This window comes from Heterocephalus glaber, unplaced genomic scaffold (assembly GCF_053883595.1).
Source record: "Heterocephalus glaber isolate CG9 unplaced genomic scaffold, H.glaber_assembly_v1.0 deba00001472, whole genome shotgun sequence".
Taxonomy (NCBI): domain Eukaryota; kingdom Metazoa; phylum Chordata; class Mammalia; order Rodentia; family Bathyergidae; genus Heterocephalus; species Heterocephalus glaber.
Window position 1 is genome coordinate 13,024,864 of NW_028258315.1, and position 26,959 is coordinate 13,051,822.

The window sequence follows — 26,959 nt, forward strand, 5'->3', positions numbered from 1 at the left end:
AAGTGTTTTCACATATTTGACCTCTTGGAGCCTTACCAAGTCTGGTCAGCCAGGTAGGGTATCTGTTCCCTGGGGTCAGAATGCTTCAGTGTGAGTCTGGAGTCACCACACAGGGTGCCCTTGGAGAGTTACTTCTATTTTCTATGCCTCAGTGTCCTTATCTGTAGAGATCATTACAGAATTTATTTCCTGGGGATGTGAAGATTAGATGAGCATTGGAGACTTCGGAACTGTGCCTGAAATGCAGTACATCCGTGCTGTGTAAGTATTCCCATCACCATTGTCCTCATTAATTTAGAAATATGAGGACTAAGGTGCTATCAACCAGATGCTTATGTTCCCCCCAAATCCCTGTGTCGATATGCTAACCCCAGTGTGGTGGTATTAGGTATTGGGGGGTGATTAGCTCAGACCCTTCAAGATGAAGTTAGTGCTCTTAAGGGACAGACAGGTGAGGAGACACAAGGACACCGCCATCTGTAAACCAGAAGCTGGATCTCACCAAACACTGGCTCTGCGGGCGCCTGGACCTTAGACTTCCCAGCCTCCAGAACTGCAGGATGGAAATGTTGTTATTTAAGGCGCCCCATCCACAGTATTCTGCAGTAGCTCCCAGAGGGGGCTAAGACAGAGCCTTGGCGAAGCTACATGGCTTTCCCAAGACTGCCACAAATGGTGAGGCTAAGAGCTACACCCAGGGCTCCTGACTCATCCTATTAGTGGTTGTCAAATTCTCTGCCTGTGAAAATGGGTGTTTTGCAACCATGACACAGTGTCATGTTGCTAAAACAAAATCATGGTTTTATTAGCACACAGGAAAGCCAGTAGGTAGATGTTCCTCCTAAACATTGAGGGTTGCTGGTCTGCTAGCATTTGCGGGTGCTCACAACTCAACATGACAGTCATAGAAAGATCAATGGGGAAAACTCAGGAAAAAACTGACCAGGCCTCATGCAACAGCAGTTTTGTTTTCATAAGCACCCGACCTTGCTATTCAGTTGCACACATGCATCACAGCCCTCATTCTGCAGGTACACCTGCTCTGAGGGAGTGAAGACACTGAACATGTAATTTGCAACGTCCCTCAAAGGTCATACTTTCTAGTAGAAAACACAGTGGCTTCCAGGTCCCTACCCTGGAAATAGCATGAAGGCCACTGACTGAGTTTCGATCATTCTTTAAAAACCACCAGCTCTCCCAACCCTACGTAGATTTGCTTTTTTGGACACTTCCTATAATTGTGCAAAGTTCAAACCCCGCGTGTATGATCTGAGGAACTCCTGTAGAAGAGGGAAGATGGAGCCAGCTAGCTGCGAGGAGGGATGGGGTGCAGTACAAGGCCCAGCAGCACCGAGGCCAAGCCAGCAGCTATCGCTCCCCTCTTGCTGTCTGAGGGAGGGGGCAGTACCTCAGTAATGCTGCTTTCTGGTTAGGACCTGTGACAAAGCCAAGGACAGAAAGCTCTGAATATGGAGTTCTGAGAAAGACCCCATGTGCATGTGCGTTCTCTAATTAGCCTCAAGCATCCGAGCTAACTCAGGGCTACTGGTGGGATCCTAGAAAATCACGATGACCCTGAACAATAAGAAACAGGTTTTGTGGGCCAGGGATTTGGCTCAGTGGTTCTACCACCTGCCTCGCAAGCACAAGAACCCAAGTTCGATCCCCGGTACCAAAAAAGGAAAAAAAAAGAAAAAAAAAGAAAGAAAGAAACAGGTTTGAGAGCCAGTAAAAAAGTTACGTGAAGGGCAGTAAGAGAAAATTATCCACACACCCCTGGAAATAAAAGGAAGGCAACTTCTGAGGTGTTTCTAGCAAGTAAGGGATGGCAGCTTAATCATGTGGCTCTCTGTAGGGTACAACCTGTTTTTTATCTTCATGAACACTAATCAACACTGATGAGTGGCAACCCAGCAATAATTTCCAGCCTCCTTCAGGCTGGGCCACCTCCTACCAGAGGAGCTGAAAATGCGAAACATTCCCTTTGCAACCTGTCTTTGTAACTCAATCTTGGCCTATGAGCCCATGAGATACAATGGCATTTCTTTTGAGAATGGCCTTTATGCACCTCCTCCCCATGCTGTCAGGTGAGGATGTGATGCCTGGGGGTTCAGCAGCCCTCTTGTGATCAGATAACCTTTAGCCCGAAGCTGAAAGCTATCATTTAAAGGGAGATCAAGAAAGGAAAGTTGAAAACAGTCTTATTCCTTGAAGGCATCACTTAACTCATAATCCAATCCTGATATCACCTATCTTTAGACTTAAAAGGTTACTAGACAAAGCCACTGCTTATTTTATGTTACCTGCACAGAAAGCACCTGACACAAATGTAAAAAGAGAAAAAAATCTAAGTGTGCATGGGTTTGTTGAGTGCCTTGGTCCTTTGAGCTTTATCTTTTCTCCATAATCTTGATTACTGAGGTTTGCAGATAGCCATTCTTAGGGTTGGAGAGGCACTGGCTGTCACAGCGCCCCTCGGAAGGCTGCGAGGTTCCTATAAACCGTACATACTACGAAAATGCAAAAGAGAAACGGTAAGAAATACTTGCGCTGGGAAAAGACACCAACGTTTGTGCTGTGAGGGGTAAGATACCAGCAAGCAGCTTCGCTGTGGATCCTGACCAGGAAAGGGTTTGAAGACCCTTTGCTGAAGGGCACGAACCACAGATGGTCAGCTCTGAGTGCAGCTTTCTGGGCTTCCTGGGCATCCATACGAAGCTGACCTGAAGCTTCAGCAGCATGAACAACTGAGAGCGCATGCGCGAAAGAAAAAACATGGTTCTGAAAGAAGTTAGGGCCTCGTTAACACCGATGTATTTCAACCACTCACTCCTTTAAAGGGTTGGCCTAAACAGTTCCCTGCTACTTGTGACCTGTGAAGGAAGACTGGAGTCTCTAGGAGCTCCAGGTTAAGGCTGCCATCCTGGGCGGCTTCTCTAGACCCCCTCCGGCTGCTCCCTCCCGTGCAGACGCAGAATTCCGGTGGGCACAGGACGGGCAGCATAGACAGGTGAAGCTCCGCTGTGGAACACCAGAGCTTTGATTCCAGCGAGAAACCTGTTTCTAGATACATGCCTTCATTTAAAGCAATTTTCTTATTTTTGGAAAAACCAAAGCCCAAGGCGAAAGGATTTAGTTTGCACATACACTGGAGATGTGAAATGCAGCCCGGCCCTTCCCACATGGGGTTCAGTCACTGTGATACCCGGATGGCCTGTATTTCCGCCTCCCTGAGTTTTAGTTTTGTAAGTCAAAAAGGGGTTTTCTTGCTGAGGGTACCTGATTTGGTTTTTTAAAAATTTATTTATTTATTTATTTTTGAGACGGGGTTTTGCTCTGTAGTTCAGGCTGGCCTTGAACTCACTATGTAGCACAGGTTGGGCTCGAACTCCTGTTGATCGTTATGTATCTGTGTCCCAAGTGCTGGGATTACAGGCATGTACCACCCTGCCTGGCCAGGCTACCTGATTTATATTTCCATTACTTGGCACTTGAGTCCTCATTGCTCTCTAAACACTTGTATATAAACCTCATCATCTCCCATCAAACAAGTAGCTACAAGAGTGTACAGAAGCAGGCTAAAGAATTATTTTGAATAAAAATTTATTTGGCAAATCAAGTATTTCCTCTCAAGTTTATTTTCTGTATAAATTCAAAGTTTCAGATATGAGGGTTATTTATGGTTCACTAGTGTTCTTGTTATACCACTGGGTGGAATTCACAGTTGCAGGGGAGGTGATTGAGCTCCTCATCCGGTCAGTTAGGTGCCTTAGTGGGCTGGGAGGTGGCCCAGGGTGGCCCAGGCACCTGCCTGGAATGCATGAGGCCCTGGGTTCAATTCCTAGCACCCCCTCCCACGGGAAAAGAAGTGCATTAATCACATAGAATTAAATATTTTATTTTAGATACAAATATTATATATATTTTATTAGATAATACAATGTAACTGAATACTCGGGTAATAAAAGGGCTGAGAAATGATTTGGCTTATAATTGAAGGAATGTAAGTGTAAATTTGTAGAAAGATAAATATTTTCCAAATAAAATCCAATAGACTAAAAATTCTCAAATATTTTATATAATGAATAAATTATTTCCAGTCAACAGGTTTTTGCTTTAGTGCCGAAAAAGCCACAACAAATTCGATAAACAAATGTTACAGTCAGTTTTCTAGATGAGTTCCAGTATGGAATATTGATTCGGAACGATGCAAAAGTCTGAGAACACAGGATCTGAGGGTGGAGGGAGAGAAATGCTTGCCAGGGCTGATGCAGTTAATTGATGAGCAGAGGGTGGGGAGGGGGACGAGAAGAGGGGACCATGACGTCACTGGGTACAGCTACAAAGTGAAAAGCAACGTAAAAGCCGGGGCAGAGACAAGCCAGGCAACAGACAGGTTCGCTGTGGCTCGGGACTTTTATTTTTCAAGTGTTCCAGAGGCAAATTCCAGCAAGGCTTCTGGTTTGAGTCCAGCCTTTCTTCTTGAACTTGTGATTTCCCAACTGAGCTGCCTGGCATACTTGACGGGTAAAAACATACATGCACACAATCTTAGTTTTGTTAGATATTAAGCTAGAAAACCAGCTAAGACAATAAAACCAACAGAGAAATAAAAATGAGTGTTTCCAGTAAAGAACTGTACACACCAACAGGTATTAGTAAAATGGGGGGGGGGGAGTGAAATTGTAGTTTAGGTTCCTGAAAAAAGATAACTGGCAGGGGAGGAGAGAGAGGAAAGCAAGCAGGCAGGGGAACCTGGCGAAGATGAAGAGGATTAGCACATGACAAGGAGGCGCCAAGGCTCTACTTTGTGCTCCGCTCTAGGCTCTGCACTGCGCTCCCACCCAGGCGCGATGGGCATGTGGTCAGGCCGAGCCTGGTGGCAGTCCCCGTGCCCACAGCCTGCCACCTGCAGCTTCTGCCAGCCTCTTCCCACTGCATGCTTCTATCTCCTAAGGGATCTGCATCCCCTGCCAAGGCAGCACAGGGTGCTGGCACTGTGTGCACGCGTGGCAAATGTGACAGGCAGTGGTGGGAAGGGTGCGTTTGTACTTCTGGCTCAGTGCTTTTCAAATATAACCCTTGGGACTGAACAAGGGAACATGATTCGAAGCCCTGCTAGCTCCCCATGTGCACCCATCCCACACTCGAAAGCACGGTCCGGTGTTCTCAAGGCCAAAACAGGCTGTGCTGTGCTGCGGAGAACCACCCGGCCCAACCAAAGGCCCCGGTTAAGTGACAGGGTGACACGGTCCACTGCCACCAGCAGGGATGACGGTAGGGATGCTTTTAGCAGAGGTAAGAATGTCACCCCACCATAGTTTATTTTAAAAATATCTGATCAGGATATAAAGATGTAAGGACACTTCACTTTGTTTTAACATTTATGAGGTTAGTGTTTACTCTGAAGCATAATTGTGCACAGCACTTTCTCCTCTTGGGAGCCTTTATTTTGGAGGTGTGACCTGGTAAGAGTGTCTGACCTCCAAGCCCTTTCTCCAGCTATGCCTAACAAAGTTGTGTGACTTCCAGAAGTTACAAATGTGGCCTTACAGCGATGTCACTCAGGAAACCCCATAATACAAAGGTGATGGCTGGATGTGCTGTCTTTTCTGGGACCTCTTTTAGGAAAGGGGGGAAATATAGCAAATATTCTAAGTTGTTAAGACAATTTTTGATCTACTTGAAAAATACTAAATTATGACATCCCACTTTGAAACTGCTTCCAATGATATAAAAGTACTTGATTTTTCTGTTGTACAGAGCACAGAATTTTTGGTTTACACAAATGTTTTCTAAAAAGGCAATGACAACACTTTCTAAAACTTAGAAATTACACCCAAAGGGCAAAAGGAGACTCATTTTTACCAACTTGGCTGGTGACGATGGGTAATTGACCCTTCCAGGGTGAGCAGCTCTTTACGTGGTTTCTCCGCTGTGCCAGAGCATCTGCGCATGTGCTATGTGCATGCCGGGAAAGACAGGCCCTATGGACGCCATTGCTCCCACACTGCTTATTCTTGCCCACAAGCCAATCAGTCAAGTAAGGTGAGAACGCACCTCTGCAAAATAAACCAGCTGTATCGAGGATGCGAGTTTTAATTACAGAGGTAAGGCATGGATAAGGATGTCTTCAGAGATCAGTGGCGCTGAGGCTGCTGCCGGGCGCGACTGCTCTCTTATCTGGAAAGCGTGCCGTCTGAGCTGGTCACAGGCAAAGGCAGACTCGCTAACGGCGTGAGTTTCATTGTGAAAGTGGACACCCCATCTAGTCACCTTAGAGAAGGAAAGCAGAGTGCTCTGCTTACTTAATAACCCGAGGAAGGCCAGAAGAAAAGTAGATTCTGCACCATAAACTCAAGTAGGATTCCATGCTGAGAATGAGTAAGTGTTCTAGGTAGGCAGTGGCACAAGTAGAGTATTAGTATAGTTCTCAAATCATGAGGAAAAGGAAGAGAAAGACGAGGGAGGAAAGGAAATCTAGCATTTAAGAGGTAAAAACTCTCCCTCATAATTACAAGGCTTCATTAGGCATAAGTGTTTCTTGTTGGAAGGCACATTACACGTAAATGTAACACAACTGACTCAGACAACGGCAGTCACTGAGGTGCAGAAGTGCAGGTGTGTTATTAACAAACCAACCCACTGCAGCTGAAGCACCCAGGTATGGGAGGAGCTGGGCTGAGGACTGGGTCCTAGGTCAAGAGGAGCTGGTGCTTTGGGTTGAATGTCAATGATTCTTCAGCACTTAAAGTCACTGTGTCCTTTCAGTGGAGACCTTGAATCTCCAGTGTGACAAAAGATTTAAAACTGCAGAGAATTATACCAAAATTTCTTGTTGGTTTGCACCACAGGTTAGGCCAAGTTCACCAGTTCAGCGGAGTGGATCTTTGATGTCTGGTCCACACCACTCAGTTACAGTCAATTAAACAGGAGACGGAAGGAGCGATTGAGGGATTTCTGACCTCATTATCTTGGTTATGTGCCCACAATTTTCATAAAAATAAATAATATGCATTAAGTCAAAAATCAGGATTCAAATTTGAAACAAGAAAAAAAGGAACAATTTAGCATTCTTAAGGGAAAACAATAGAAATCTCTTTAAATAGACATTTTATTATACCCACAGGCGATAAAATCCCAGAGCTACTGTTAGGCAGGTAAATATGGACCCTGTAAGGAAAGACGATGGAGACTGCTATTAGTTCTCCTAACTGCTACTTGAGGAAGTAGCTTTTTACATTGTATTAGTCATAGTAAGTAATCTACAGATGACTTGAAGTACAGGGTCACCTGTTTATTAAGAATACAATGATATCGCTTCTCGGCCTTTTGGCTAAGATCAAGTGTAAGAATACAATGATACCTATTCACCTAAAAATTTTTTTAAAAACTCTAGAAAAAGTAGTTTGCTTAATGGTATACCGTACTCCATAAAACACCTGCCTATTAAAAAAGAAACCACACTCCTTGAAACCATCATGCTCAAAGTAAAAATGTATCCAATATTCCAGAAAAATTTTCAATACAAGTTTTGAATCACAAAAACTCCACTGTCACAAACTATATGTATCTGTAGTTACAGGGACACATAACTTTAACATAAAGAGCAAAATCTCACTGTAACACTGCTGTAACTTTAAAATATTAATCCAAAATGATAAAACTGACTTGAAATAATAGCTAACTTTTAAAAAAATATTCACATCTTCACCCATCTCTTGGATCAAAAATTGTAAAGGCAAAATAACTCCTTAAAAGTAATGTCACCAACTGCCAGACATGGTGGTGCAGGCCCGTAATCCTAGTACTCTGAAGAGGCTGAGGCAGGAGGATTCCAAGTTTCAGCCTAGCCTGGGCAACTTAGCAAGACCCTACTTTAAAATAAATAGCTGGGGATGTGTCTCAGTACTCACTGAACCACAAAAAGAAAAATAAAGTAGTGTCACCAATTGAAGTAGAGCGATCATGACTCAACTGGCTTTCATTTCATTCATAATATATTCCTTGTATTGAGTTTCACTATAATCCGAAATATCCACAGCCCAATGATAGTATCCTATCAAATTTATGATTCTACCAACTGTAAACTATATCATTACTTTTATTTGCTACTAAGAAAGAAAAAATGCCAATTAAAGTATGATACTTCATCTAATGGAAATTGTTTTGTTTTGTTCTTTCTGAAACAGGGTCTCACTATGTAGTCCAGGCTGGCCTTGAACCTGCAACAATCCTCCTGCCTCAATCTCCTGAGTACTGGGAGGGAAACTGAAAAGGCTTTCAGTTTAAGAGATGTTAGAACACATGCACAAAAGTGCTAGGCTCAAATAAATGCAGTAGTTGTCGCCGACTTTATAAATCCCAGGTACCTCCTTTCCAGGTTGCCTGGAGAGCTTAGACACGGAACGGCTTACCTGCTAGATACTTGATCGTGTCAAGCTTGTGCGCCTCCAGCATGGTCTTGAGGCCAGCGACCTCAGTTTCGATCTTCCTGTCTGTCTGTGTCAGTGCCCGATCCTGCTGGGCATGCTTTCAAAATACAGAAGTTCCAGCATGAGCGTGCTCTGGCTACTGTCCCCTCTGTTCTCAGTCCTTCTGGGCAGGGAGCACACAGGGCAGCCTGGGGTAAGCCCAGGAGCTGGGCTTCAGGCCACCAGCCCAGGACCCCTACAGTGTCTCCAGGCCTGAGTTTCCCTGTGTTTAGAAAAATGAAACCAAACCCAACCCAACCTACTGCCTTTACACTGGCCACAAGGGCTCCTGAGAAAATCACAGGTGATAATCTATGAGAAAAACCTTCGGTAAACTATAGACTGTCCTACAAATGACACGGTATTATAGCATGAGGCCAGTCTGTGATCAACGGCAATGATTTCGCCCCATCTCTCTAAATACGTCTTAGTGGAAGGTATAAAGTAAACTCAGAAGTTATCTGGAAAAATGAATATAGCCTTAGATAATCTAAAAGCTTGTCTTGATACTATTCTAGTACATTTTTATGAGTTGTCTTCTTCTGCCATTTAAACACTACATGTTTTATTAGTACAAGGCTTGTCTACTAAGGCTAGCCTTTGTGTTCTTCTCCAAAAATAAAACAGTTAAATAAACTACATATTTAATCCCATATGGCAGTGAGTTTGACTGATAAAGGTTATATAATTGCATTAATGCATAAAAACACCGAGAATGCTTCACTAAGTATCCTAGAACAAGTAGCTTCCTATGGTTACCAATTCAGGTGAAGAAAAAGGAAATAAATGCTTGAATGAGTAGAAAACTAATCCAGGATAATATTCCAATATTCCAGAATCCTCTCATGCAAGACTCTCCCAGGTTTCAGAAGTCCCAGGTAACATACCCAAAAGAACTGAAAGCAGGCATTTGTACAGCTACGTTCATTACAGCATTATTCACAACAGGCAAGAGACAGAAGCAACTCAAGTGTTCACTGATAGATAAATGAGATGTGGTGTATACACCCAACGGAATACTATTCAGCCTTAAGAAAGATCTGTCCCTTGCAACAACATGGTTGAGCCTTGAGGACATTAGGGTAGGTGAAATATGTCAGCCACAAAGACAAGAACTATTATTCTGCTTCTTTGAGGTTATTCAGAATAGTCAAACGCATAGAGACAGACAGAAGCACAGGTGGCTGCCAGGGGCTGGAGGAGGAGGCAATGAGGAGTCAGAGGTTACGAGACACAGAGTTTCAATTTTGCAAAACAAATGCTGTTGAATCATTCATATATATATATGTATATATATGCTAATTTTTATGTTAACAGATACTTCTCCACAATAAAAAAAATGACACTAAGCCTGCACATCTTCCTTAACATAAACAACAGTAACCATGCTTGGGATAAAGCAAGGATGAATAAAATGACAAAGAAAGTCAAAGTCTTATATCTTACCAATTCCACTATTTCCGTCCTCAATTCCAGCAGTTTCCTTTCGTTCAGTGAATACTGAAACAAAATAACTCGGGTCAGAGGTGGATCTACTTCTCCCTTCTCTGCTGCCTTCTCCTTTCTGGGCCTTACCAGAAAACCAGGTCCAGGACAACAACCCACTGGCCTCCTTCTCCACATCTGTGATCGGAGGTTTCATATTTATACTCCTTCCTCTGATTCCATTTTGTCACCTGTCCCCTCTGCTATGTTTCTCTCTGCATCTCTTGGTTATGATATCCCCAGCTTCCTCCCACCATGAGAATAGCACTTCTGGAGGGGCTGAGGTCTAGCTCAGTGGTAGACCACTTGCCTAGCATGTGTAAGGTTCTGGATTCAATCCCCAGTCCTGGGGGCAAAAAAAAAGTTCTGACATTTCCTAGGACCAATTTTGGTAGATCCTGCGTCATGTGCTTTTTGCTTTGAAAGTGGCAAAGAACCAATTCAGTGTAGGAGCTAGCTCAGGATAACTATAACCAGAACAGGCCACCCCTGTGGCTTAGAGAAAAGACCGGAACAATTACAGTTAGGGAAAAAATAGCTGCAAGGATATTGTTCTGTGACAGGGACACTGTACCATGATCATGAAACACATTATAAACACAAGGAACACACTAAGCCATCACATGCTGGCTTTAATAACAAGTGATCCTACTTGGGCGTGGTCCCAGTACAGTGTTACTAAGAGGTGACAAGTTAAAATGGGTTCTTGCCTTTGGCTATTAACGTCAGTGAAAAGATTTGGAACAGTTTTGTTGACACTAAAATCAAAATCAGACACATCAGTGGTGGGCGTTAGGATCAAATGAGCAAACGACAACCCCGAAGTTTAACTGATGTTCAAGACCTAAATTAACATGGTGATAGCAGAAAAGTGAATACTTGGAAGTATCTAGAAATTTTCTAACTATAAAATGTTGCCCTGGGACTGTCAGGGGGCTAGAGTATAAAAACTGCAGTGCTGAGAAGTAAAAACAAAACAAAAACCCTAAAACCTCCTAAGCCCCAAATTAAGGACGAGTCTCAAAACCGAACAATGCTCTCTCCAAGGCCAGGGCTTCAACCCAGGAGGGTGCTATGCATCTGACCACCACCAGAGGGCAGGGTAGAATGGCATTTTCTGCACACCTTTGCATTCTATTCTTCCCTGGAACATTGATTCATCCACAAAGGAAAAGAAAAGCCTAAAATTTTGATATTGTCACATCTATGTGACAATAACATCTATGTGGCTCCAGCTCCCTGATCTTCAAAACAGTTTATATGCCATATAGTCTTTGAAACTGGCTGTAAATGTCAAAACAGTTAATTTGTTTGTTTGTTTGTTTGTTTTTTTAATAGTGCTAAGGATCAAATCCAGGGCCTCACACAGACTAAGCATTCTACCATTAAGCTACAACCCCAACTCTAATTTAATCTTTAATTGGATATTATAACTGTACAGAGAATGAGAAGGCTAAATAACTCGGCTTCATCACTGCCTGCGACATAACACTGGCTATATAAGCACTGTCCTGTGCTTCAGAGTAATCCAAGTTCAGGATCGCTGAGAACAACTTCCCAGCTGGGTCAGTAAATCCTGAAAATTCACTGGGTTTAATTTACATTCAAATCCTGTATTTCCCAGTCTCCTTGATGTATTTCTTTCCGGCTTGGTTAGCTACAGGCACACAATCATTTTCCTAAACCAAGTGAATTCACAGTTCTAAAAACAATCAAAAAGGACATAGGTATAACCAGAGTTTTTTTTTATTCTAGATACAAATTCTAGGCTTGAAAATTTAATTTTCATGGTTGAAAAGTGTTACAAGACTAGAAAGATGACTAATATGAACAATAACTTTTATAATGAAGCTCAACTTAGCTATCCATATCCAGCAGTGGGGCCAAAATGCAATTACCTACTTGAGTTTCAGTATTAGCTTCATTTAGCATTTAGAGGACATTTTGATTAAAGGTAAATTGTAAAAAAGAAGATGAAGAACAGTTGTGAGAACTCAAGTTTCTGCATGCATCTTCAATTCACACTATGAAACACCCCCCACAGGCCCTGTTTCTCGCTATACTGAGAATAAGAGCAGTGTCTCACTAGTGTCACGGAGCAGGAGACAGACGAACATCCAGACAGGTCAGAAATCACCAGTGGCATCCAATGTGTATTCTTTTTTCCTTTCTTTTTTTGGGGGGGGAGGGTGTTACTGGGAATTGAACTCAGGACCTTGAGCCTGCAAGGCAGGCATGGTGCCACTGAGCTAAATCCCCGGGCCCCTCTTGTTTTCTGTTTTTTGAGACAGGGTCTCAATATGTACCTCAGGGTGGCCTTAAACTCATTATGTAGCCCAGGCTGGCCTCGAACTTGTGGCAGTCCACCTGCTTCAGCCTTCCGAGTACTGGGATTACAGGTGTGTACCACCACGCCTGGCTCAATACCTATTTTTATGAAAACATAAAACTTCTCTTTGTATTTAAAAGAAAATATATGGAGCTGAGGATGTGGCCCAGTGGAAGAGCTTGCTTAGCATGAGTGAAGCCCTGGGTTTCAAAAACCCCAGCCAAGCACAACCCCCCAAATAAACAAACAAAAACCTCCTCAAAAAAACCAATATAGAAATATGTTTTAATCTTATATTTCAGTGATCAATTTAACATTATTTTATATTAATAACCTAATAAAACTTGTCTGAGACAATCATCTTTTGCAGAATTAGGGCATGTGTAGATTTAAATCAGTATTAAATAGATCAAGATTGAGTTTCGTTTCTTTATCAATGTCTATGTAATATATAATCAAACAAAGAATCAAACTCTATATGACCAAGATTTTAATTTCAGTGTTACTTTTGAAAGGATCAAATAAAAGCACTAATCCAAAATATAACTGAAATTTAAAAATCTGTTTATCCTGATTCAGTAGGTAAAAACTCAACAGTACTTGTGACCTGTATATGAACCAGACTTAACCCAGCATTCTACCCTGAAAAGAAATGAACTCAGAATCAACTTCCATAAAGGAACATACCAATTCTTTTACTCTGCTTTTTTCTAGATTGAAGTCTAACTTGGTATCTGTTCGGACTTTGATCACTTCATCCTAGTAGGAAGGCAAATGACAAAGAAAAGAGAAATCCACGATCAGAAATCCAAACCTTCTGAGGTTGCAACGTGGGGATCACCCACTGTTTCTGCCCTAAAGCAGCCAACCGGGGTGAGGGTGCAGCCAGGGGTTCCTGGTAAAGGCACCTAGGGCCCAGTGACATGGGGACCCTGGACAAGCCATGCCTGCAGCCAGCTCTGTCTTAGGGCTTCCCAGTTATCCATGCATCCATCCATCATCCATCTACCTATCTATCTATCTATCTATCTATCTATCTATCTATCTATCTATCTATCTCTCTATCAATCATAATGGTTTTGGCTACTGGGTTTTTGTTGTTTTTGAGGTGGCATTTTACTTTATTGCACAAGTTGGCCTCAAACTCCTGGGCTCACATGATCCTCCTCCCTCAGCCTCCCGATTAGCTGGAACTATAGGCCTTATTGTTGCTTTTAACCTCAAAATTCCCATATATTCTCCCTTGTGGAATTTATAGTTAAAGCAGTTCCTTGGAAAGCAAAGATGTAGTCAAAGAAGAAAAATATTAAATTGTGGTTTAAATAAAAGCCTTCTCTCTGAAACTTATCAAAATCTTTTCTTTTTAAACACCAATATTTTTTCTACCAAAAAAAAAAAAAAAGCTGACCTGGTATTTTAGAAAAACCACCATTAGGGTCAGGGATCAGCAGTTCCCCCGCCTGCCTTGCCAGCGTAAGGTCCTGAGGTCGATCTCCAGTATCAAAAAAACAAAAACAAAAAACACCTTTAAAAATCACATGTAGGGCTGGGGATTTAGCTCAGTGGTTTCGCAGCCTGCTGTGCAAGTGCAAGGGCCTGAGTTTGATTCCCGGTACCAAAAAAAAAAAAAATCACATGTAATTCTAAGAGATTCTAAGGGTTCCATGTAGCTACTTAAGAGATATTTTTATTTTAAAATGATTTAATTCCTCCTAGAAAACAATTTTCTTAATGAATTTCGTTAGACACTGGTTAATTTATTCATTGTGTACTTTTGAGGCATATTACACAAACATTTGACAGAGAACAAAGTTTTTAAGAGCGTATAATGCATTCCTGACATATATAATTACAAAGCAGCAAACAGGAAAGATTCTTACCGTTACTTGCTGTTTTAACTGATGTAGTTCAAGCTTTATTTTCTAAGAACACATTAGAAAGAAACAAGGATATGATAAGAAAGAAAAATACAAAACTTGATCAATAAATATTACAACATGCATTAATGTAAAAGTTCAACTTCTTCCCTCATTCATCACACACATGAATCCATTTAGGATACAAAGCCACAACTGTACCACAATGCATGTGTAAGCCCTGAAATTAGTTTTAGTTCTCAGTGAAGGTTCCATAAAACTGGTGATACAATTGTCTAACATACAGTTTCTTTCAGCAACCCTGCTTTCTTCAATACCTCCTTCAATTTTTATTTGAACAAATTCTGCCCTCAAATAGCTGACATCAAGGACAATTTTAGCGGTCAATTTTTTAACAAGGTTTATTATGAAGCTACAATCAACTAGCAATAATAACCTTCCCTTACGGAACTTTAAGTAGGACTGAAGATAAGGATGTCAGACAGATAGCACGCATACAATGGTATCTAATGCTGCTCTTCTAGACCGCACATTAAGGAAGGGAAAGAGACACACAGCCCAGCGGCACTGGTTCGTGATGACTCAAACCCTCAAACCTGACCCTCCTAATGACATCACCTTAGATGTCATCATCCATCCGGCGCATTCCTTTAGCACCACAGACAATGAGAAAAAAGACAAGATACACTCTGTACTTTCATCAGAAGTTCTAGAACAGGCGACACTGGTGCAGGGCGTCAGCAGCCAGGAGAGCAGCGGCCTCCAGCAGGGGAGCAGACGTTGGGCGCTGGTCCCACTCTGACTCCTAACCCGGTAGGTGGTGTACACTCAGAAATGTGCCGTGACACACCTACTTTACCCTTTTATGTAGGTATTTCTCATACATCTTGATGTCTTAACAAAACAAATTCTGTAAGTGGCTCTGTAGTTTTACCTCATTTTCTGCTCTGAGGGCTGAAAATTCACTCTTCTCCAAAATAATCATATCCTTTTTCACATTTGCAATCTTCGACATTATTTGCTGAAGAGTGATCTCCTAGGAAAAGAGAAACAAAGCCAATAATATAGCACAGCCTAGACGTCTACCTCCTGTTGTCTCTGCATGCTATCATCTTAATGAGGTAGAAGAATACAGGGCTGGTAGTGTCACTCTCCCTTGTGAACTGAAAAGAACAGAAGCACACACCAGCATTGCTACCAAACAAGTCTGTCAGAAGTGTGGCGGCCTGAGGCCCAAAAACGTGACACCATGCTACAACTCCAGCCACAGCTCCACTTATTAAGTTTGTTTTTGCTGGAAGTCCGCGTTTGAGCACAATGAACTGTCAAGAATGATGAGTCGATAATAGTTGACTAAATAGCTTTTAATACTGTTTATACTACTGCAATCTTTTGCCCCTTAACTTCAGCTAAAATTATGACATACTTTTCAATTGAATATTATCTGAAAATGGCATTCACATTTACACAGTCAATACCCTTCTTTCAGATCTCAAATCCATGAAACCGCCCAGACCATGCTAACCTGCTGCACCTTGGTGACCATGTCTTTGTAGACGATGTTCGTGTTGGCCTCCATGATCTTGACCAATGCAGACACAATGATTTCTGCTTGCTGAGTTGTAAACCCTAAGCCAGCACACAAAGACAACCATGCTCAGAAGAAGTGCTGTTGTCAGCAAAAGAAAATACACAGCAAACTTACACATTCTTTCAATGGTCTAAGTTCAGAAAAGAGGGAAAGCACAGTGTGACAAGAAAGTGGGGAGAGACCAGAGCCACCGGGGCGGACGGACCTGTCTGTCACCCTGACCTGCTTCCATCATCTGTCTCCCCAGGCACAGCCAGGGGGCTGGGCTGAATGATGATCTCAAATGCCCTTCCTAATTGTCCAAAATTGTGTCTTCAAAGAAAGTTTAATGACACAGGAAATGCCTGCTCAAGGTCAAGTGAAAAACAAGAGCCAGACCCACCATTACAGATGCAAAGACTACTTCCGTAGTAATTCTGCTGAGGATGCAACCCAGGGCCTCGGGCACACCAGGCACACACACCACCGCTGACCTACACACCCAGCCTCCCAGCCTGTTTCTGTAATTTCACAAAGACTCACTGCAATTTTCATTTCCTTTTTCGTATTTCTCTCAATTGTATAAATTTTCTACACCGGACGAGATACTTAATTGTAAAATGCATGTTATTAAAAAATAAATTTCTTAAATAAGAAAGTACCATTATTTTATATCCAACATATATTAGTCACATTATTGATTATTATTGACTCTAAATAGTAACCTAGCTGTCAACTGATTTAGTGCTAAAAGTCACAATCAATTCTTTCCTTTTCGCTCCACAATTTTTCTTTAGTCACTAGGCTGGAGGGTCCAAACTGGAAAAACAAAAGGCTGTTCTTTGAAACTTAAAAATGATGGTGAACTGAATTATAGAGATTCAACTCTCTAAGATTTAGTAATCTTATAGGTAATGCATATCTCACATTAGAAGTTCTACAATGCTTAAAACTCAGTCCCTGAAAAGTAGTTCTTTCTATTAAATCCTTTCATTTCTAAGAACTTCAGAGGAGCTGCTGATTCTTCTGATTAATCAATGATATATTTGTTTGAATCCAGCTGTAAGTAATATAATATCTAAGAATGAGATTAAGCATAGGACTAAATTAACAAAGACACAGGTTGAAAGAAGAAAAGGATGCCCAAAGACCTACTCCCACCGCTTTATTCAAAATCTTTTACTTTCTCAAAATGTGTGTTCTGTGATAGGTCTCCCACCACCTCAGCAGCTATTAAGTATAGTAGCTGCCCTCTTCCTATGGTGCCTTGCCCCCTCCCCTGTGTGACATCATGCCAAGATGGTTGCTCCCACCAAAGAACAAACCCTTCTTCCCAGCATGCCCCTGTTCCCACCTAGACAGTAACCTAATACTCGCTCACCTCCTACCACCTAGTGACATCACCGGCTCCTCCATTCCCTAGTCACTACCTCACTCAACCCTGCCTCAGCCCCTACAAGCCCCACCCCAGTCTCTATAAAAGACTCTCCCTGCCCCAGCCATATTGCTTTTGTCTCTCCTTTGTTCAGAGACAGCCCGGCAGATCTATTCCCCTAATAAAGGCTTGTTGTGACCTGGTCTGGTCTTGGTCTTCGGCCCTTTTACCTGACATTCTGCACACCCAGAAGGAACACCCAGCACAGGCCCTACCACTGTTTAGCTCTGGTGTATGAGGTTCTGTTTTCTATTTTCTTTTCTGCCTTCCTAATATTTAGAAAATGAACATGACTTTTGTGAATTTTAAATTTTTATTAAAAAGAATGGTTAAACATAATTAGGTTTGACAACTGTGAGAAAAGTATACATATCCTATTCAATATGTAAATTTTTTTTTTTTTTGGTACCAGGGATCTAACTCAGGTCCTTGCGCTTGCGCAGCAGGCGTAATATGTAAATTTTTAATGAATTAACTAAAAATACAAGTTTAATTTTTTAAAAAGAAGGGTCTGGCAAGAAGATGGCAAGTTTGAGCTCAGCCCGGGCAACTCAGTGAGACCCTGTCTCAATAAAGGGCTAGGGCAGTGGCTAAATTCAAAGGCCCTAAGTTCAATTACCAGTACAGCAAAAATAGAGAGGGAGGAAGTGTGAGGCCGGAGTGACTCCATTTTAAAATTTGGCCCCATCTTAGAGTAAGGTGGCCTGGACATAAACTCTAGTTCCAAGAAAAACCACAAGATGTACTTTGGCCACCTGCCTGTGATAATGTTCAGCAGTCGCCTAGCAACAGCTAATCAGTAGCTGCCTCAATGTCCCAGATGCTCTTCTCGATGGCCTGCAACAGCTAATCAGTAGTTACCCCAATACCCCAGTATCCCAGATGTTTTTTTTGATGACTTGAGCAGCCGTTTGCAGTTCAGCGCACAAGGCACAGCCAATCAGGTTTAAACTTTCAAAACTTGCTAAATGCTAGCCAATTGTGTGATTTGCGTGTGATTTGAAACCCCGCGCCTTTTTGAAAACCCCGCACCTTGCTGTAACCTCTATAAAAACCCCTGGTGTTTTAGAGTCGGGGATCTCAACCCTGACCCGCTGCGTCAGTGTCAGTGTCGGATGAGAGTCCCTGCTCGAGCTTGAATAAACAACCCTCATGTGTTTGCATCAGAATTGGCTCCTTGGTGGTCTTTGGGGACCTCGCGATCTGGGCACAACAGAAGGAAAGGAAGGATTTATGCAGATGACAAAACAAACTCCAAAAACATAGTTTATAACCACCTGAGGGAGGAGAAAGAGGTAAGAAAAATCAGAAACGAAGCCTTAAAACCTATTGAGTTATGTATGAGCTATGCTCATACAGCATGGGAATGGGACAGCAGAGGGGTGAGATCACAGACTCAGGGAAGTTTCGTTCATCAGGAGGCATGGCTCTGGATAAAGACAGGGCAGATACTCCCTGGAGAACCCTTCCTCACCTCAACCTAGACTGGTCAGCTCAGACTTGGCCTTCACCCAACATGGGCAGAGCCCTCACATCTCCGGTATTAAAAAATGCAAATAACCATGGGTCAAGGTTTGAAATCAAAAGTAAGAAAACCACTTATCAAGATAACTTTATAACAACCCCCCATCTTTACTTTCCTTTAAAATTCTGAGCTGAAAAAAATTTTGGTGAAAAAAACCGTTGTTTCAAATTTGACAAGAAAAGCTGTGAACATTATTTATTATACAGCACTTAGCTTTTCAAATATGAACATACACAACTGGATAAACAACTCGACCGTGAGGTAAGAACACAGTTATTTCAAGGGCATAATTTGAAATTCTGATTTTAAGACTATATGCATGACAGAATACAGAATTATAATGGGTGTGTTTATCTGAATATGGTTAAGTACGAGACTGCTCCCTACATTCTAAGTGCACTTTGAAGGAATGCCATACATCTTGGAGTAATCTTTTATATTAATTCACTCAACAGCAACACATGAAACAAATGAGTTGGAAATGATCAGTACCTACTGCTCAGCAACATTTCATTTTTGTAAAATTTGTAAAAGCACACAGGATGCACAGTGATAAAACTACTTCTTTTGTGCTCATCAGAGGAATTATCTCTGAGTTTTACCGACTTGCGTCTAAATTTTGATCTAGAAGACTACTCTTCCAGAGTGAGGTTATAAAAATGCATTTCACTCACACAAAGAGAAATGTGTAAGAGAAAAATCTCCATTGTAGTGATAAAGCAAAAACACCCTTCAACAAAAAATGAGGACTTAAAGATTGAAAGGTTAGCTGCAAGCTATATGAGAAGGTGAATGAAACTGTTTTCTGTGGCGCTGAGGGACTGAGAGAGGATTACCTTTTTCTTCCAGGAAGCACACTATGGCATGGGTGTCGAAGTAGAGCTTCTGATTCCCAGGCGAGGTGAAACTTGTCCTTTTGTGCTCCAGCTGCAGGCACTGCGCAGACAGGCTTAGCTCTAGAATGGTTTAAAGGAAAGGAAGTTCAAAACAGGGTTCATGGTAAAAATCAGCGCCATGAAAAAGTAAGTTGTACCTACAAGCCTATCAATGTGTGTGTGTGTGTGTGTGTGTGTGTGTGTGTGGTGCTGGAGACTGAAAACGTGGCCCTCACGAATGCTAAGCATGTGCTCTAGCACTCAGCTACATCCTGGGATCTGGTTTTTCATAATAGCTTTAAGGAGCTCCTATACCATATACCATACAATTACCCACCTGAAGTGTAAAGTTCAACTTTTTCTAGTGCATTTAGAGTGTTGTGCATCCACCGCCACAATCAACTTTAGGATACTTTCCTCACCCCCAAGTGAAACTCTGGACCCTGTAGCTATCACCTTCCAGTGCTCCACCCCCTTCTCACTCTGCCTTCTTACCTGGACAGCACTAATCTATTTACTATTATTATTTACACTGTTGTTGGCATACTCTGGAGATCTCCTACATATAAATGGAAATGGCTTCTTTGACTTAGTGTAACATTTTCAAGTGTCATCCTCATTGCAGAACGTCTCAATTCTACTTCTTGGTACTGTAAAATAATACTCCATTGTATGGCTATTCCAAATTGGCTCCATCCATTCATTAGCTGAAGAACATGGGCTGTTTCCACTTCTTGGCAATCATGAATAATTCTATGGACATTACGTTTTATGCCAGTGCCACACTTTGTTGATCACCTGTAGCTCGGTTGTGTGTTTTGACCTCAGAAAATAGATCTGAGACTGCTCTTTTCCAAGACTGTTGGGCTATTATGAGACCCCTGCATTTCCTTATGAATTACAGGATAAGCAATTTTTGCCAAGAAGCCAAAAGAGAATTGTTGTTGTTGCTTTGGTTTTTTAAGACAGGGTCTTGTTATGCAGTTCAGGCTAGCCTTGAACTGTGTACCTCCAGGCTGGTCTCAAACTCATAGCCATCCTGTCTCAGCTTCCCAAGTGCTAGGATTGCAGGGCACCACCACACCCAGTGCCAACTCAGATTCTGAGAGGGATTTTATTAAATCTGTGGATCCATTTGGGGAGTACAGTACAGTACTGCCATCTTAACAATACTAAGTACTCAGATCAATACAAGTGGGAAGTCGTTCCATTTAGTGAGGTTTTTAATTTCTTCAACAATGTTACCTGGTTTTTCTAAGTCTCTTCTGCTCTTTTTTAAAATTTATCCCTAAGAATTGTATTCTTTTTGATGTTACCCTAAGTGAAATTATTTTCTTACTTTCATTTTCAGGCTATTTATTGCTAATGTATAAAAATACAACTAATTTTGTACATTGATCCTGTATCCTGTTGAACTTACTAGGTCTAATACTTTAATAATTCTTTAGTTTTTGTTTTTTTTTTTGGTACCGGGGATTGAACTTGGGTCCTTGCGCTTGCGACTTTTAGTTTTTTTTTAATATATAAAATGTCATCTGAGAATGACGATGGTTTTACTTCTCCCTTCCAACTTGGATGCCTTTTTACCTCACTTTTTTGCCTACCTGTCCAGTGCAATGCTGAACAGAAGAGCAGCAGCTGGTTTCCTGTTCTTGTTCCTGAGCTTAGATGAAAAGTGTACAGTCTTTCTCCATCCAGTCTGATGGAAGTTTTAGCTGTTAAGTTCCCTTTTATTCCTAGTTTACTGAGGGTTTTAAAAAATGATGAAAAGCCATTAAATTTTGAAAATGCTTTTTCTGGGTCTGTTGAGAACCGTGTAGGTTTTGGCTTTCATTCTGACAAGCAGGTATAGTACCTGAATTTTCAGATGTTAATGAACCTACTGTTCCTGGGATACTCACTTGATCACGACACATAATATTCCTGGCTACGGTGCTGGATTTGGTTTGCTAGTATTTTGTTGAAGATTTTTTATTTATATTCATAAAGGGTAATTTTCCTGCGATCTTTCAGGAGATGTGTTCTAACAGTCTTTCCCTTTTTTATGAATTGCCATATATTTCACAGACTCAACCCATTTTGTTTCAAGGCACTCATTTGAGAGAGGTAATATAGCGTCCTGCAATGGTTTCCTGGCTTTTAGACTTCAAACTACTAAAACAGTTTAAAAAAAAAAATTAGATCAACATTTGGGTTACCAGTTTTTAATTTTTCAAGAAAAGATATTTAAACAAAATAGCTTCTTACTATTACCAGCAAACTAAAAGACATTTTGACATATTTTGAGGAAAAAGATGGACAATGTAAAATGAAGACCTTTCATTTAAAGGTAATAAACTTAGCTACATGGAAATATTGCTATGTAATGGTCCCCATTTTTCTAATTTTGCCGTGGACTGGCACCAGCCCAGGGTCAGGAAGGAGAAGAGCGTTGGGAGAGAGAGGAGTCATCTAGTAACTCAAAGGGCAAAGGTTTCCTCAGCAGTCTCTCCCGAGTGACTGAAAGTTACTTCAGCCAATCAGCAATCATTCTCCATCCTTCACTCCTAAGAGCTCTAAAAGAAAACTGCAAGTAGGCAAAAAATGTAACATGGACAACTGTGACCCCACAGATCTGATGCGGCCTGTAGCAGTCATCCCCGAATTACTGGCAATCTGGGAAGAGGAGAGGAGTGCCAGCAGCAAGGTAAGTGTAAGAGATGCCTCGATATTTCCATCAACACTGTTTGTTGACTGACAAAATCTAATAAGCAATGGCATGTGTGTTTCATGGTAAAAATAGGCTCTTATAGTTAAAGGCCCACTGGCCTATTGCTTAAGGTCCTGGCCCACATATACAAAGCCCTTCCTACTTCAGCTCACTCCTATCCTTCAGGGTATTTCACTTCCTGCACTTGCACGTTTTAAGCGTGGCTTGCTCCCCTTTCCCAGCTGTTATATTTTTAGCATCTTTTTATACCTTTCTTCATTTGATTGGGCAATTTACCAAGCATACATTATGTTCCAGGCCCGGCATTCTATTATGATTTATGGTTCTCCCTGCTGGCTCCACCAAGGGAAGGGAGCAATAAAGGCTTCCTGTTTTCCCAGCTCCATCGTAGCACTTATTACTTCTATATCTGTATCACTTATTATCTATGTTGCCCAAGGGAATTTTTTTTTTTTGGTACTGGAGATTGAACCCAGAGCTTCCACACTGAGCTATATCCTGACTGTTTGAGACTGGGTCTCGCTAAGTCACTACGTTGCCCACGCTGGTTCCAACTCTATCCTGTCTTGGACAAGAGCAGCCAGTCTTATCTATCTTTAGCATCCAGCAGAGGGCCTCACATATAGCAGTTGGTAATATTTTTTTTTGTAATTGAACTGTAATGAATTCTAGGATCTGGACTGTGAGACTAGAAAGAAGCTTTGAGATCAACTTCTTTGTCCTCTTCATCTCCCTTTCCACATAAATAAACTTACTTAATTCTGGTGCCTTCTTCCCCCCCTTCAATTATCTCTGGTCCTGGGACTAGAACTGGCTTTTACAGGAAAAGCCCAAGAAAGTCTGCCCAGCACAGAGCACAGCCAGCCTGAGAAACAAACGGTGATGAATGAATAGATGAAAGAAAGCACTTGTCCCAGCCACCTCACTCAGCTCTGTTACCCTGCTGGACTGTCCCTCAGAACCTGTAAAAGGCCAAGTCTGGAATGGCTTGTGAGGAATGACAAGGTTATTCTAGTCCCAAATGGCTTGTTTCTGATAACAAAATAACCACCCATATGATTAAAACATGAACAACCTCCTCACTGCCGCTCACACACACACATACACAAAACAAAGCAAATAATCCCACAACTGCTCTCTAAGCAAGAGCTAATGACAATTTGGACATCAGAATTTTTCTTTTCCAGAAACAAAATATTTCCCAGAAATAGCATGCTTACTTCAAAGAAACTCTACCTCTACCTTCTGAAAAGTGGAGAAAAGGGCTGGCCACGCTCCACTGGGGCAAGGGAATGCCACTTTGGCCTCAAAGAGCAACACCTAAGGACACAGTAGCACTCTGAATTCCCACCAGCTAGCAGGCAGCAAGCACACCAGCTAAAGGGCCAAAGTGTCAGACCCAGCTCTCCCTCCCGGAGACCTCCAGCATATGAAAGGATCTTGAAAACACAATTAGTACAAGAGAGGCCCAAAGTTAGTCTTGCACAGATAAAAAGCCACATACAAATTTCCTTCTCATAAGGCCCTTAAGTCATTCTACCAAGATCTCAGGCACCAAACGAACCACTGGGCTGAAAATAAAGGAACAAAAATACTCCTTGGCTGATGGCTCCTGGGCACATATGCTTCTTTAACAGTCTCTGTTTTGTGTCCCACTTTTTATGCATCATTTTACGACTGAAGAAATGAGATCTTTGACACTAAAACAAAGTACCATGTTTCTGACATAATGACAACAAATCAATGAGAAAGAAACTGCTTTGGGCCCATAATTCAGAATTATGAGAGGGAAACACACTGGAAGTTACCAGCATGTTAACAGCAGCACAGCAAAAGGCAAACAGGGTCAGGCCAAACCCTTCCATAACTCCTGATTGCTGCAGGACAAGGATAGAGTTCACCACCCCTCCCACCTTCTACACACTCTCTCCTCACACTGCAGTTCATGCATCAGCTTCTCCCCCAGCCAATGGTATCTTTAAATTTAGATGCAGCCAACACTTGATGAACATTTCTCTTGAAGAGAAAAAAAAAAGTGGTTACTGACTGCTATTAATGGATATATATATGATATGTGTGCCACATTTACTGATTATCTAATAGGATTTTTTTTATCAGCAATCTGAGCAAATTCAAACCTGTCTCCTTTTCTAATCTGCAGGGGAGTGATCCTCCTCACCTCCTTTCTGAATTTACTCAAACGGTACCTTCTCAACGAAACTGATTCTGATCACTCTATTTAAATTCACAAGTGAATTTAACTCACCCGCCCACTCCACCAGCAACCCTGACCTTGATTTTTCCTACAGTATTTATCAAAATGTGTGTAAAATTATAAATGCAAATAAATACAAATGAATGTATATTTGCATTCCTACATATACATGCGCAACGTTTTACTGCACTTCTTGGGCTCCAGTTAAGCTCCGGAGAGGGTAAAAATTGTGCTGACTGGTCTATACCGCAGGTCTGGAGAAGTGCCAGATACAGGTTAGGCTCAGTGCTTCCTGGATGCACCACTGGACTCTATCAGGGTTTTAAGTGAAACTGTCAAACGGCGCTCACACCCCCGAGAGCTCAGTTCGGCACAGTGCACGCGGCCCGCCCTTCTCCGAGGCGCCCGCAGGTGGGCGGCCGGCGGATCGGAGCATCCTGGGGCGCACAGCCCTCCCCCGGGAGCGGCCTCCGGGAGAGCCGGGCCCAGACCTTCGCCCCGGTATCCCCGGCTCACCTGCCCGCCTCCCGCCGCCCGGGCGCCCGGCCCTCACCTCTCCTGGAGGACAGGAGCGCCCCGGCCGCCCCGGTCCCCGCCGGGCCCCTCCACGCGCCGCGCCCGGCCGGGGGCGCCTGAGGCCCGGGTCGCGCGAGCTCCCAGTCGGCCAGCGGGCGGCACGGGGCGGCGGCCCGGCGTGGGGACGGCAAGAGCAGGAGGAGGAGCAGCGGCGACGCACGTGACGCGCCGCCCCGGGCCCGCAGCGCCCCCGGCCCGCTGGGCAGCGGGGAGAGGCCGCGGCGCGCAGGGCCTCCGAAGCCGCCCGGGCTTCCGCAGCGGCCCTCGGGCAGGAAGAGCAGGAGGCGCCGGCGACCCGACTGGCGCTTCGGCCTTTCGCCCGCGACCGAGCCGTCATCCATCCCCGAGCCAGTCACTGGCCCGGGCGCGCGCTCAAGACACCCCCGCGCGCCCGCGCCCGGAGTCCCACGTCGGGAGCGAGCATAGGCGGTGGCGCTGCCCGCCCTTTCCTGCCGGGGGTGGGGCGAGACGAGGCCCCGCCTGGCGAGACCGCGCCCACTCACGACCCCGCCCCTCGCTGGGTATAAGCGAGGAACCTGCGGGCCTTCCTGGGACTGGAGGGAGCTCCTATCTGCCGCGATTTGCATATTCATTGCGCTGGTGCTGTACTTAAAGTGTTAAGGACTCCGCCGCCCTCCTGAGTCTTGTGAAAAGTCCTTGGCCACCAAGCTGCCCTAGATTTTACTGATTAACTCTGCCCGACCTAAGTTCCTTAAAGCGCTGCTCTGGGGTGCATTTTAAGGGATTATTACAGTCCAGAGGGAACTGTGCTTACCTAGTTTATACATTTAGAGACTAAACTTTCAGAGCTCAGTAGACATGAGAAGTTTGCCATCTGGGAATTTTATTAAAAAGCAGGGGCTTTTTAAGAAAATATCTATATAATAAAGGGATATTCGAGACAGTATCATCTCAACGTCAGCGAGCTTTCTGAATGTCTACTGCACTGATCACAGTTACTGGTCCCCTTGTGTAAACTCTGAGATGTTTGTTGAATAAATGAATTAAATGCGTGAGGCATCATACTGGAAAATGCCAAAACAAAAGGGATTGTTGTCCTCCAGGAGAAAGTAATGATTAGTTCCTTTTTACTGTTGGGCACTATGCCATATGCACATACATGATGAAGAAGATGCTACAAGCCACAGAGAGGTACAGAGAGCTGGGAAGCGGAGAATAAGTATAGTTGTGAAAGATACAGTTACCTATCAAAATAGATAGCATGGCAAAACCTAAATAAACCCTCTAGCTTCACTTGCTCTTAGTTGACTTAAAAATCACTAATGTTGGAGGTCGTGCAGGTGGACAAATTATATTAGTATCCCTGTAGCTCTGCTGTCAATAACATGTCTGCAATGTGGCTTTATAATGGTTGCCTAGGTTACTTTCCAGGGTCTTGAAGGTCACTTTTCCTGAAAACATTGATTCTTCCCTTGGGCCTGCAGCTGTCTGATGTCGAGTGACTTAAAGCTGATAGAAAGGATTGGCATCTGTTTTCATATCATATCTGTGCCTTTGCTGCCTTGTGAGTCAGATTCTACTCAGTGGTACACAAAGGCCCGATGATCATTTGAGAAATGATTTTCTCCAAAACTATAATGCAGGCTTAATCTGAGGTACTTTTCTAGTGCCTCTCTCTCCCCCTTCAAGGTTAAAGACACCTGCCACCTGCCATGGCCAGAAACACCAGGCCATAAAAGGAATGAAGAGGTAGCACCCAAGTTCCTGGATGATCTCTGCCTAGTCCTAGAAAAGATATGAATATTCCTCCTCTGTAGTATCTTCCCTCTCCCTCCTTATGCCTATGTTATATCTAACTCAGCTCCCTTGAGCTGAGAAGTTAACCTGGGACCAAAGCTCTCAATTCTTCATTCTTTAGCCACCAAAT

The 26,959-nt window shown here is 42.9% G+C and overlaps 1 protein-coding gene and 1 pseudogene across 14 annotated transcripts in view; one reads left to right on the forward strand and one right to left on the reverse strand.

Moving 5' to 3' along the window:
* Positions 1–25,510, reverse strand: part of Mcur1 (mitochondrial calcium uniporter regulator 1) — a 66,073-nt gene extending 40,563 nt beyond the window's left edge. For 2 of the 14 annotated variants that reach the window (XR_015439316.1, XM_087181785.1), the window contains exons 1-8: positions 25,012–25,497; positions 19,532–19,651; positions 15,691–15,794; positions 15,100–15,201; positions 14,169–14,210; positions 12,976–13,047; positions 9,921–9,974; positions 8,418–8,532 (exon numbers count right to left, since the gene is read on the reverse strand). Coding sequence is in view for 9 of the 14 variants with exons in the window: in XM_087181785.1 (XP_087037911.1) it covers positions 8,418–8,532; positions 9,921–9,974; positions 12,976–13,047; positions 14,169–14,210; positions 15,100–15,201; positions 15,691–15,794; positions 19,532–19,651; positions 25,012–25,408 (1,006 nt within the window). In the remaining 5 variants the exon portion in view is untranslated. Of the gene's footprint in view, positions 1–4,056; positions 7,174–8,417; positions 8,599–9,920; positions 9,975–12,975; positions 13,048–14,168; positions 14,211–15,099; positions 15,202–15,690; positions 15,795–19,531; positions 19,652–25,011 lie in introns of those variants that run through there. The other 12 variants (XM_087181787.1, XM_087181786.1, XM_021260628.2 and 9 more) reach the window with 12 other exon arrangements.
* Positions 7,317–7,451, forward strand: LOC147826199 (U2 spliceosomal RNA; annotated as a pseudogene).
* Positions 25,511–26,959: the final 1,449 nt, after the last annotated feature.